Source organism: Geospiza fortis, unplaced genomic scaffold, assembly GCF_000277835.1.
Source record: "Geospiza fortis unplaced genomic scaffold, GeoFor_1.0 scaffold878, whole genome shotgun sequence".
Classification (NCBI taxonomy): domain Eukaryota; kingdom Metazoa; phylum Chordata; class Aves; order Passeriformes; family Thraupidae; genus Geospiza; species Geospiza fortis.
In genome coordinates, this window is record NW_005054471.1 from 445150 (window position 1) to 457892 (window position 12743).

Consider the following 12743-nt stretch of genomic DNA (forward strand, 5'->3'; position numbering starts at 1 on the left):
GCGGGGAGGGGGTTGGACGTGGGGGAAAGCTTTACACAGGTGGCTGTCGCATAGTGGGATCTGCCTGCAGACCCTGTAAACCCCCCTTCCCAGCCGCAGGCTATTGTCAGCATCGCCGTGTGCAAGCCAGGCACCTGGGAAAGGTGTGCGGAGGTGATCTCTGCCAGGACGAGGGCCATCAGAGGGAAGGGGTAAGTCCCTGGGCTGGGAGCTCTGCTCCGGCTCCCCCAGCTCCCTGGAGAGGTTTCATTGTGTTATCCCGACTTGGCCGAGCGGAAGGGCTCAGTCCCTGCGGCACCTGAGTGTGAGGCTAGGGCTGGGGAGGCACTGCATGTTGCTGGGCAGACTTCAGCCCTTGGGGAGGTTGCTGCAGCTTGGAGCCCCAGCAAGATGCACTGCAGAGAGGGCTGCTCTGTTCCTGGGGGCTTCTGCACACTGTCAGTGCCACCTCCCGAGGGATGGGAGGGAGCAGCAGCACCTCAGGGACACGGTGCTGTGGGCACAGGGAGGTGTCGGGTCTCTGTCTCTGTGAAAGCCGTGCCTGGTGGTTTCTAGGAGCTTGCACTTGTGACATAGGCTATACCTCTTGCCCCATCCTTCCTCTCTGGGATCGGGCTTCCTCTCCATTCCTAGCAGGGGCTAGCACTGAACAAGGCTCTGCAGCTGCATAAATCTGGCACGGCAGGAGGCCTCCTGAGGACCCTCAAGAGCAGCACTTGCCCTTGCAGTGGGGCAAGGAAGCTCCCTCCCTCTGAATCCATTCCCCCTCCCTCTCTTCTTCCTCTCTCTTGTTTTCACCAAGTGTCAGATCCTTCCTCCCCAACCTGAATTCCAGGATAGTGCCAGAGCCATGGCCAGTGGTCATTTTTCCATTCAGGCAGTTTGCTCCTCTAGCATCTTGTTAGCTTCTCCCTGGGGTTGCCACCTCTGCTACAGTGCTGGAGGTAGTCCCCAGCCTCACATGTCTGTCTCTCTCCTGATGGTGAGATGCCTGGTCTGTCAGACTGTGCAGGAACCCTTCTCTGGTGGCAGCATTGCTGTTAGTGCTGCCATCCTTCAGGGTTGTGATGGAAACTTTCTGCCTGCTGGCACTTCACAAGCTCTGCTCTTAGCCTGTGCCAGGGAGTTCCTGGGTTTGTGCTCACACTGCTTAGATTTCCGTCCTTCTCCTTGGGTTCAGATAGGACCAATAGAGTTATGATTTATCCTCCAGACAGTCTGTTTCCAGCAGTTTCTGTTGCCTCTTCTCTTGCCTTGTACTCTGCTTGTTCTGAGGATGATTATTTGCCCTCTTCTAATGGTGGCCCTTCTCCTTCTTGGCTGTTTGGTTCCTGCTTCACCCGCAGTGAGGCCACCAGTGTCTCTCCATAGCACTTCCCACAAGAGGAAGCAGGAGAGAAGGCAGCAAAAGCCACTTAGGCATTGGTTTGGGGTTTTTTGTGGTCTAAATTCTGCAAAGACCCCTCTTGGCCCTGCCAGCCACCAGGCTGGTGCTCTCTCCCAGGCAGCAGTGCCCAGGTCAAAGCTTCTTGTCGACTGGCCATGTGTCCCTTTTGACTGGCTGGCAGTGCTGCTCTGGGAAGCCACTGGATTTCCCCTGGATGAGGGTGGCAACTTTGGGCACACGCCTTGCTCTCTTCCTTGCACTGGTGCTGTGCTACCAGCCCTGCCAGACTCCTGAGGGCTCTGCCTCATGACAGATACCCTCCCTGCCCCACACTCATCCTACTTCCTCTCTGGCTGGCACAGTACAGCTCGAACAGCATCAGATCCTTTTGCAGGCTGCAGCCCGGCATGTGGTATCGCTGCTGCACTGCCCAGCCAGGAACCCGTCCTCACTCACCATCCTGCTCTGTTGCCTCCAGACTGAGACCATGGTCTGTTAATCCTGGTTTCCCCCTGGATGTGCTAATAGGAATGGAACCAGCAGGTAAGCCAGGTCCCTGACCCAACCCACCAGGCCTGGCTGTGTTATTCCATGTCGGGCTCTGGTGGCGCAGTGTCCCCAAGGAACAGAGGGTTTCTGCCCCACTGCCTGGGACACGCTCCCTCTCTGCAGGTCATTTGGCACTGGGTTTTTCTTGGGTGTTGAAGCGTGGTGCCCTTCCCCAGGCAAAGAAATAGAGGAAAGCTGTGCCTGGCATAGCTCCAGATCCAGGTGCTGGGAGATCTTGGCAAAAGCACGGGGTCCAGCCTGTTCTCTGAGCAATGAGGGGGCCTTGGCAGGAGCAGGGCAGAGAGTGGAAGAGTTCTGAGTGGGCTTCCCTTAAGAGCCAAAGCTCTTGGAGTCCTATCATAGGGCACCAGTACAGACTGCAATACTGTCAAAAAAAAAACAACCAAAAATCAACATCGTGGGCTTAGGAGGGGCCAGACCCCTGGTATGGGCACATGGAGCTCCATGTGCTGTGTCCACAGGGATGGTACCTGTGCTGCTCAGCTGAGCTGGTGAAGCCCTGGGCCTGGCTCTGTCCCATTCATGTGGCCAGAATGAGGGCTCTGGCAATGCCTGGCTCAAGGACAGGAGAAGACAGAGGTGACCAGGTGCTTTCTCCCTGTGCCTGCTTGGAGTGCAGGGGGCTGTGGTCCCAGGCTCTGTTCTGTGGGGAGGTGGTGGGCTCCCCTGGTGCTGTCAGAGGCTGAGCTCTACTGTGAGCTGGATGGGCACTCAGCAGGGAGGAACTGCCCTGGGAGGCACTTGGCACTGCCAAGAGAACTTCCCTGGGATACAGGCCCTTGCATCTTGAGGAGGGTGAGAAGCAGAGCTATGCCCCAGCTGATGCCCATCCAGGCTGTTGGGCACTCCTCACAGAGGATGTTCAAGAAGATCTTAGGGTGTACTTGGAGACACTTTGGGTGATACTTTCCTGTTTCTGGCGTGGGGCTGACATTTTCTAGCATGATGCTTCAAACAGCAGTATCTGGGCTTGGCAAAAGGTGGTGCAGTCCCTCGTTTTAGTGGCTGGTGCTGGCAGCACCTGATGACTGGTGTTGAGAACTCAGCTGGGAGGGGTTTGTGGTGCTAGCAGGTCAGCCTGTCCTTATACATCCATTCTCCTGAAAGGCAGCGGTTGCCAGGGAGAAAATGGCTGTGACTTCAGTGGAACACGGGGAAGAGAATGAAAGGACACAGGTGAAATTGTGTGTGTTCTGGGATGGACACTCTCTTTCTTGCCCTGCACCACGCTGATTCTTGCTGTTGGTTGCTGATTTTGCTTCCCATTGGTTGATAGTGCCACACAAGTCATGGTACAGGGCTCCCTCAGGGATGGAGGAGGGACACAGCAACCTTCCAGGCAGGCAGAGTACAGCATGTTACCACTTCAGCATCTGCCCACAACTGAGGGCATTCACTTGCTTTCCTACCTGCTTTGGTGCAGACCTCATGGGGTGCCAGGAGGAGCTGGTCTTTGCGAAAAGCTTTTGTTGAGGTTTTAGAACCGTGGTTTGTAATGCTGCAGCACTGATTTGCCCTGCTGCAAGTGCTCCTTGGGTGCAGTTGTATTGTATCTCAACAGGTCCTGTTCTGGCTGGTTGCTGGCAGTGCCCTTCCCCAGCAGTGGTGGTGGCTTTTGAGCTGTCCAGCTCTCAGAGACTGGTCATGACAGCCTGTAATTACAAATCTTATTTGAAATGTAGTGAAAGAACAGCCTGTTTTCTGGGACAGGTGAGGTCAGGCAGCAAGCACAGCTGATGCTGGCTTCCCATGTGCAAGTTGCAGGGATGCAGAATTTGCCAGACCAGGATGGCAGAAGGGGATTGCACTTGAGTGTCGCTGCTCTCAGCATCCATTTGGGGTTTTTGTTCATCTGCCTAGCCCCTGGCCCTGTTGTTTCCAGCCTTCAGAGCAGTACTCACTGCTGGCTCGGGGTGCCCAGACAGTGACTTCCCACTGGATGGGTGCTGCAGTGAGTCCCCATTTGAGGGATGCATAGGAGGGAGGTGGGGAGGGCATGATCCCTAGGGATAGGCACGATTTCCTCCTTTACCTGGAGGTGCCTGGGCTGGTGAAGTCCATGAGCTGTCTGCCACAGAGGTGCTGAGGGTGGAGGTGCCCAAGGGCTCCTGCACACTCTGAAGGTGTTGCACCATGAGCTGCTGCTTCAGCTGACTCTTCTCCACACCCTCTTCCAGGCATCAAAGCCGCAGTTCCCGTGGATTATGACCACAGGGGAGCTGTGTTGCATCTGCAAATCTCCGTTGTGCATCAAGGGCACATCTGAACAGGTGAGTGCTGTGCACATGAAAGGATTGCTGTCTTTGTGCTGGGGAAAACTGGTGGGGAGCCATTATGATTCAGGGCTGTCAGGCTCCTCATTTCTGCCTTCCCTGACAGGCATCTCATATTGGAAGAAAACAATTCCAAGCTCTTCTCCTTATCTGTAGGGCCAGAAAGTGTCCTGTGCTGTGGGTGGAAGGGGGAGGAGGTGAACATGAGACCAGGAGCTAGCTGGAGGCCCAGAGGTTGCTGCAGTGCCTTGGAAAGCAAGGCATGAAATGGTCGCCAGAAAGAAAGAGGAATCTGTTCCTATGCACAGGGTTTCATACAGGAAGGCATGCAAAAGGGATGTAAAATCAAGCCAGGTATGAGAGTTCACAGTTTAGCTTAAAATATTTGTGGTTTAAATGGAAATCAATGTGTTAGCACTGCCTGAGATGTATGTGGCCTTTGATTTGGGAGGCTGGGAAAGGCTGAGCCTAAATGCTGCCTTCCCTGCCTGCGTGACCCTGCAGACAGGAAGCACCCCCCTGCCCTTCTCCCAGGAAGCATCTGAATCACCCCAGCCCTGCATCTCCCCCTTTCCTTCCCCTCAGAGCCACTGTGGACCCTGAAGAGCTGGAGAGGACGTTGCAGAGGTTCAGAGGCACACCGTGATGGTGGGAGCCATTCCACGGCAGCCACGCCGCTTCTGGGGGGTGCCTGACTGGCAGGCGTCTGCAGCCAGCTGTGCCAAGGACCGCCTGCTGCGGGGCAGGGAGGCTGATCCAGAGACACGCAGGGGTGAGAACTGTGGGGGCAGCCAGGATGGGTGGCACTGTTGGGGGCTACACAGAGGGGTTGAGGTTGGCAGGGACATCTGGACCAGCCCCACCAAGAACCATTGCCCAGGACTTTGTCCTGATCACTTCTGTATATCTCCAAGGATGAAGATTTTGCAACATCCCTAGGTTTATAGTGCTTAGTCATGGTTAAACAAAATGGTGTTTTCTGATATTCAGAGGGAACCTCTTATTTAGATATCTGGATGAGATCTCACCAAGCCTTCTGTTCTCCAGGCTGAGCAGTCCCAGGTCTCATAGGACAGATGCTCCATTTCCTTAATTTTTTAGTGTCCCTGTTTTGCACTCTCTCAGATGTGGCCTCACCAGCACTGAGCAGAGAGGGAGGATCAGTTTGCTCAACCTGCTGTTAATCCTGTGCCTGGTGCACTATTGTTTTTCTTTGCTGCAAAGGAACATTGCTGGCTCATGGTCAATATGGCACCCACCAGGACCCCCAAGGCCTTTTTTATTGTGCTGCTTTCCAGCCAGTCAGTCCCCAGCATATCCTGGTGCATGGTTATACCTTTTATCACTCATTTTAAACAGAATCCCTGGTCTCAAGCACCTTGGCCTGCCATTTTCACATCCACATCCCAGCAGGGTCAAAATAGCATATGCAGGCTCATTCTCCACATTGCCTTGATCCACTTGGAGAACAAATTTCCCTATTGCTCACTTGCCCCTAAGCCCTTACGCCACAAGATCAGGCACAGCTGCAAAGAAAGGCAAAAGGTAGAGCTGCCAGGCATGGGCAGTTTGTCCTCAGTCTGCTGGTGACTTTTCCTGCATCTCCTCAGCTCTTGCAGCCATTTCAGTATTTTTCATGCCCGAAACAAGCCAACATGTGGACAAGATTCTCACAGCTCTCAAACTGGACTGAAAATCAAAAGTGAGGCACCATGCTGCACAGAGAAGGGCAGACCCTTGGAGCTGGCAGGAGTGGGTGGATGGTGACCCTGGTATCTCCCAGCTGCTGATTGAGGTGCTGGAGATGCCTGGTCTAAGCTGGCAGAGGTAACAGGGATGTTGTACAGGTTCCTGTCCCTGCTGTAGGGCTGGCACCAGCCCTGCCTCATTCAGTGCACATGGCCAGGGCAGGATGTCTTGGCCAGCACTGGGAGATGTTGCTGCTGTTGCCCAAAGGGGTGATTACAGGCCTGAGCCCCTGGGACTGGTCTGACCTGCCTGACTCCTGTGCTCCACAACAGCACAAGCGTGTCCCTGGCAGAGGGCAGGCCTCTTCCTCCCCACCTGTCCAGACTTGTCCACAGGTGTCTCCTGCCTGTCTGGAGACTTCTCTCCTTGCCTGAGCCAGGAAGTGCGTGCTGAACCTGCAGCTGAGTGATGCCTCAGGGTTTCCCAGAAAGGCACATCAGCCTCGTTCCTCTTCCTGTCCCTGGAGAGGGAGATTCAAATGGGCTGTGTGAGGAGCCATATCCCAGTGGGTCCTTTGCAGCCAGAAACCTGGATGAGGATGGAGATCCGTGGCTGATCCTCGTCCCTCTGCTCTCTTTTTTTTCCAGATGCTGTGCTGCAGAGCACCTCATAGTTGAGGGCTCACACAGAGATCCTGGGTGAGAGGAGGCCCAGCTTCCACCCTCAGTCCTTGCACCCTGACTTGTGGCACTTTACAGTCCCCCTCCTGCTGCTGCATGGGCTCCACTTGGAGTCCCAGCAAGTGAGGCTCCATGCGGCACATCCACACAGAGACGTCTCTGTCCCCGGAGCGCAGCACGGAGCCCAGCCTGTCCCGGCCCAGGGGGGAGACACCCTTGGAGCCTTCCTCGCAGTGCTGCACCCACCGCAGCATCCTTATGGGCTACAATGAGACAGAGATCAAGCGCCAGAAGGTTTACCAGGTGTCCATCTTCTCCCATCTCTCCAGCTCCTCTGAGAGCACGGAGCAGCGGGCAGGCACCCGGCCAGCGGTCAAGAGGGGATACCCTGAGCAGCGAACTCTGGAGGGGGGACGAGATCCCAAACGAACTCATTGGGGTGACAGGGGGGTGGATGGGGGCCCTGGGCAGCCTTCCCTGGATGATGATGATACCTTTGAAGATGGTCTGCTGGTGGAGGAGCTCTCCCTTTGTGGCTCTGCCCAGCACTTCTCCCACAGTGGGCTGCGGGTGGTGGAGCACCGCTGTGAGGGCAGCCCCAGCCACAGCCCCAAGGCCAGCAGAGAGGACAAGTCGCAGGATGTCTCCTTCTCCTCCTCCTCCTCCTCCTCCTCCTGGCCCCGGCACATTGCTTGCAGTACTTTGCACATGAGAGACAGTTGCCCTGTCTCATCAGGGGATCAGCCCATAGACTATGGAGAGAATGGGGAGCCATCAAGTGGCCACAATGTACTTCACCTTGAATTGCACAGTATTGCACAAACAACCCAGTTGGACCCTGGTGGGAAGAGAGAGAAGCCAGGGAGCAGCCCAGCTCACACCAGCAGGGCTAGCGGAGAAGCAGAAGGGCCAGCAGTGGCCAATGGGTGCAGGGAGTCCCCAGTTCCGCAGAGAGCGCTCAGCCCCGAGCCCAGCAACCTGAGTTCCCAGGAGATGACACCCTGTGGGAGCAGCCAGCTCAGCAGCACCTGCCCAGCCAAAAGGAAGTTGCTGCCCGCTGGCGAGGTTATGGCTGACTCCTGCTCTGAGGATGAGAGCCTGTCCCCACCAGCAAGGAAGAAGAGGGTCCTGCCATGCCATCCTGTGCCCACAGCCTGCCGCAGCACTGATGCCAAGGGAGCTCCATTCTGGAATCACCTGCTTCCTGCAGCCAAGGTGAGTGTTGCTCCTGGGGGAAAGCAGGGAATGGCCTGGGGATGCTCAGAGCTCAGGACTGTGCTTGTGGGCAGTGTGGTCCACTGTGGCACCATGCCCTGTCCTGTCCCTGAGTTGCAGTACTGGTGTGAGCAAGGCAGTAGCTGACAGTCAGCCCTGACACACATGGTCTGTTTGAACCAGCTCTTGACATCTTGCAGTCACTGGATCCTCTGCATGCAACTGGCTTTTGCTCCTGGAGAGCCTTGATTGGACAGGAGACAACCTCCCCATGGCAGTGAGAGCTGCACATGTCATGAAGCCACTTTTGGAATCTGATGGCTTCATGTTAAGCCATGATATACCAGCAACCTTGGGAAGAGGGCTGGCCTCTGCCTGCGTGATGAGGAGGAAGGCAGATGTGTGGGATGGCTTGAACTCCTGGCCATGATGCCCATTAGAGCAAGTGACCAGTGGCAGGCAGTGGGACTGGACATGCTTTGACCAAGGAGCCCAGTGCTGTGTGCAGAGATGCCACTGGCTTCTCTGCCATTTTGGGGTCCCTGTGGCATGTCCTCAAGGTGCCACAAGCTCTCAGCAATGGGGCAGACGTGTGAGGTTTGCAACCTTCCCTAGCAGCTCAGGAGCTGCCTCCAATTCCCCCTTTGTTACCCTGCCTCTCTTATCAGCCCCCTGCCCTTGCCCTATCCTGCCAGCTGAGGCTGCAGCAGGCTCAGGCCAGACCTGGCACCTTCTTCTTTTTCTCTGGGGCATCCCATGGTGTGGGGACCCACAGGAACTGATGTCAGAGCTACCCTGGCTTCTTGCTGCCTGGAGCTGGGACACGCCATCCATGGCACACAGCTCCATTGCTGCCTGCCTTTTTCATGACTGTCCCCCAGCCCAGCTGCTCCCAGCACTGTCCTTGCAGAGTGAAGCCCTCCAGCAGCTTCCCTGGGTTTTCCCGCCTGGTCATGCCAGCCAGCTCCATCATCCCTTTGTGTTGTGCTACCCTTTGTGTGGCTTCCAGAAGGGAAAGCCCCTGAAAAAGGGTCATCTTTAAAAGGAGGCTGCAGTGTGACTGTGGCTTTAACCCCCCCACCCCACAGCTGCAGGATCCCAGCTGTGGGTGGGGGTGGCACTGCCTGGTGGCACTGCTGAGGACTTTGCATGAATCACCAGGGGACAGAACTTTTCAGAGGCTGGTCGGCAAGTGTCCTTGTAGGTGTCACCAGTCTCTGGGAGGTGCAAGGGGGTGTCATTGCATGGCTCTGTCTACAGGTGTCTTGTCACTGGGGCTGCTCCTGAGACCTGCTTTCTAAAGAGGGAACAATGTGTTGTACCCTTGGGTACCAACACCCTCATTCCCAGCTGAGCCACTAAAGGTTTTGGGCAGCCCTGTGTTCCCACCAGACACCCCAGTCCTTGTGCTGCCCTGCTGGCCAGTCCTCCAGAGGCGCTGATGGCTGCCTGAGGACAGGAGCCTGTTCCATCTGCTGGGACCCTCCTGGGAATATGGGGCAGGGCAAAGGACGATGGCACCTCCCAGGGGTGCATGGGCCCTGGTTGCTGCCCTAACATGGTTCTCCATTTCGTGTCCTCTCCAGAGCTCTTCAGATTGCACTGCGGTCGGGAGGAGGCTGAAGAGTGGGCTGCGTCTCAAATCGTGAGTGTCCTGGCAGCCCTGTGGGATGGACATGGGGGCTCAGGGTGGGCCTGCCCACCTCAGTGCCCTGCAGCCCCATGGGAGGTTCCCCTTGGGTTGAGTCCTCTGCCCTGCCCTGGCCCATGTATCTCCCCTCCATAAGACTGCAGGACTGGGGCAGGGGGTGGTGTTTCTTCTTTCCCTGGGATGTAGGAAAGGAGGTTCAACCTCTAGCAAAGGTATGGGGGACCTGGAGAGGGATCCACATTCCCAGGAAGATGAAAAACCCAGGGCTGTGTGCTCTTCAGTCCAACACCAGTCTTCTCTCCTCACTCCAAGGCGACATCTCCGGACCAGCCTCCGGAGGGGCACCAGGTCCCCCACAGTGCCCTGGGCCACCACCACTGTCAGCCATGCTCTGCTGGGCAACTTTGAGGTAACGGTGCCTTTCTGCTGGGGGGAGGTGGGTCCCAGGGACTCCACACAGGGCTAGCAATGAGTGTGAGAGGCTGAACCTGATGGGAGCCGTGGTGTGGGGCTGGGCTGATTGTCCCCAAAAGGCCTGGCGTGCAGTCATCACCACGCAGACCCACCAGCAGCCTGGCTCAGCCAGCAGATCCTTGGGTAGCACCTGCTGAGATAGGTGCTGTGAGGCTGAGCTGAGGCACTGTCACTGCTTCTCCCTGTTAGATGGTTGGTGTTACCCCAGCAGTTCAGGGTGGGTCTGTCTCAGAGTGAGGTCTCTGGGCACAGGAGGGCAAGCAGTCAGCTGGGTGCAGTGAAGATGGGGATGACTTCACCTGGAGCATTGAGGCAGGGGGTAGGGCTGGTGTTTGAGATTCCCTAACGTTTCCCTCCCTCTCAGGAGTCCATCCTGAAGGGGCGCTTTGCACCATCGGGGAGGATCGAGGGTTTCACGGCAGAGATCGGTGCCAGTGGCTCCTACTGTCCCCAGCATGTCACCCTGCCCGTCGACGTCACCTACTTCGACATCTCTGAACACAGCGTGCCCTCGCCTTTCCTGGTACATGGATGTGGGGAGCTGGGGGAGCTGTACCCTGACACCCTGGGGCAGCCCCTCTCTGTAAAGGGTGGTCTTTAACCCAAAAAAGGGAAAGAAGAGGGAACATACACAGGCTCTGCTGCTTCATGGTTGCCATTGTCATCACCTCTTTTGTCACCACCTCTCTGTTTCTTCTCCTCATTTGGAGAGGGGCTGAGCTGGGGGTTTTCTTCTTGTCTTGTGCCAAGTGTTCCCAGCAAGAGTCTCAGGCCCATGCTGGTTCCCAGCTGGACTTTCCCTTGGCTTTCTCCTTCTCTCACACACTGTTTTTTTTTCCCCAGGGAGTGATTGACTTGGAGGCCTTGGGAAAGAAGGGTTACAGTGTCCCCAAAGCTGGAACCATCCAAGTGGTGAGTCATTCGATGTCTCCTGCAGAGAGGTTACATGGCCACCCAGGCAGCATAGCATAGGGGAGCACAGGGTACCTAGGGTGCTGTCAAGGAGACAAGGTGATGGGACAATCAGGGAAGGAAGAGGTGGGTGAGGGTTTTGGCAGGAAAGTGCGTATGTGCAGTGGGAATGGGATGTGATGGAAGAGGAGCACAGGTGTGAAGGTGAGTGGAAAGAACTGACCTGTGACACTCAGGTTAAGCACTCTAGGACTTGTGTGAGGCTTTCTGGATCCTTGGTCCATCACCTTCTGCTTCCAGATGCCCCATCTCTGCTCTGCATCCTTCTCAGTCTCACTCCCCACCCCTCTGCCCCCAGACCTTATTTAACCCCAACAAGACTGTTGTGAAGATGTTCTTGGTGACATACGACTTCCAGGACATGCCAGCCAACCACATGACCTTCCTACGCCATCGCATCTTCCTGGTGCCTGTGGGGGAGGAAGAGGGGTCCACAGTGGCCCCCAGTGACCCACTGGGCACCAGCCCACCCCGCAGGGTCCTCTGCTACCTGATGCATCTAAGGTAAAGCATGCCAGGGGGATGGGCACCTGCCCCAGGGTCCTCCCTGGGCTCCTCTCTTGTCTTGTCCCAAGCCTGCAAGACAGGAAGAGGGACTGGGGAGGAGCAGGGACCAGCTGCTCCTTTGGGGAGGTTAGAGCTGCCACCCTGCCCAAGGGCAGCAGTCTCTGTCCCTCTGAAGGCAACCAGAGGGTGCCCACATTGACCAGGGGCCAGAGAAGTCAAGGGGATTGTGCCCTCACTGAGGATGCCCTGCCCTTACCTGGGGAGCCTGAGGTCCCTCTGTCCTGCTCATCTCCACGCAGGTTTCACAGCTCCAAGTCAGGGAAGATCTACCTTCACGACGACATTCGGCTGCTTTTCTCCCGCAAGTCGATCGAGGTGGATTCGGGGATCCCCTATGAACTGAAATCCTTCACAGAGATGCCACGGAACCCCTGCTACTCACCCCGGGCCTGACCTCCTTCACTCCCCGCCCCCAGGGCCACTGGGGAGCCTCCAGCCCAACACTTTGGGGAGAGAAGAGTACAGGGCCAGCAAGCACTGCTTTGAGATATCACCCACCCTCCTGACCAGCACGGACACCAGGCTCTGCAGCAGGGCTGGGATCACCCAGGGCGCTTCACCAAGAGGGAGAGGGGCTGAGGAGCAGCCCTGGCACTCCAGGGACATGCCCAAGCCTTCTGCTGGCACTGCTCCCAGCTTGGAGACTTGGCTGTTGGCTGAGGTGGGTGGGTGTGGAGTGAAGAGATGGACTGGAGCTGTGAGTGAGACCACCCACACTAGTCTCAGGTCTGGGAGCAGAAAGTGTGGAAGAGTTTGTATTTATTAGTATTTATTGTTGCTGGGAGCACAGAGGAAGCTCGTGCAGAGGATCAGAGGTGCTGTGCTTGTTCTTCCCCTCAGCCCTGCCTGCACCAGACTGCCTGTGTTCAGGCAGGGCTGTGGGGACTATGAGGGTGACTAGGGACAGGGAAGCTTCAGCCAATGGAAGGGAGAGTGACCCAGTGCTTACACAGGGTGCAGCTCCCAGATCAGAGGTGTATTAAAAGCCCGCTGACAGGCTGAGCCTCACTGGCACCAGCTTTGCAGGGCCAGCCCAACTCCAAGCAGTTTGGGGAGCCCTGTCTGCCTTTCTTCTGAGTCTTTTAGGGTAAACCAGACCCAAGAGACCTATGGCTGTCAAGGGAGTGGCCACTGCCAGGTTCCTGAAGGTAAGAGACACAGCTGCCACGTGGATGGGGACCTGGAGGTCTTTGCAGGAATATGGGGATAGCCCTCTGGGCAAGAGCCTCCAGAGCACGTGAGCTGTGAATCTGAGAAGATTGCCA

General features: G+C 56.5%; 1 protein-coding gene across 2 annotated transcripts in view; it reads left to right on the top strand.

The window, feature by feature from the left end:
* FAM214B (family with sequence similarity 214 member B) overlaps positions 1 to 12743 on the top strand; it is a 13618-nt gene extending 875 nt beyond the window's left edge. Inside the window, exons 1-10 of one of the 2 annotated variants that reach the window (XM_031062871.1) lie at positions 163 to 191; positions 4135 to 4227; positions 4816 to 5002; positions 6567 to 7814; positions 9401 to 9459; positions 9778 to 9874; positions 10304 to 10462; positions 10783 to 10851; positions 11210 to 11415; positions 11718 to 11871. In XM_031062871.1, the coding sequence (XP_030918731.1) occupies positions 6732 to 7814; positions 9401 to 9459; positions 9778 to 9874; positions 10304 to 10462; positions 10783 to 10851; positions 11210 to 11415; positions 11718 to 11871 (1827 nt within the window). In that variant the 5' untranslated portion in view covers positions 163 to 191; positions 4135 to 4227; positions 4816 to 5002; positions 6567 to 6731. Of the gene's footprint in view, positions 1 to 162; positions 192 to 4134; positions 4228 to 4815; positions 5003 to 6566; positions 7815 to 9400; positions 9460 to 9777; positions 9875 to 10303; positions 10463 to 10782; positions 10852 to 11209; positions 11416 to 11717 lie in introns of those variants that run through there. The other variant, XM_031062870.1, reaches the window with a different exon arrangement.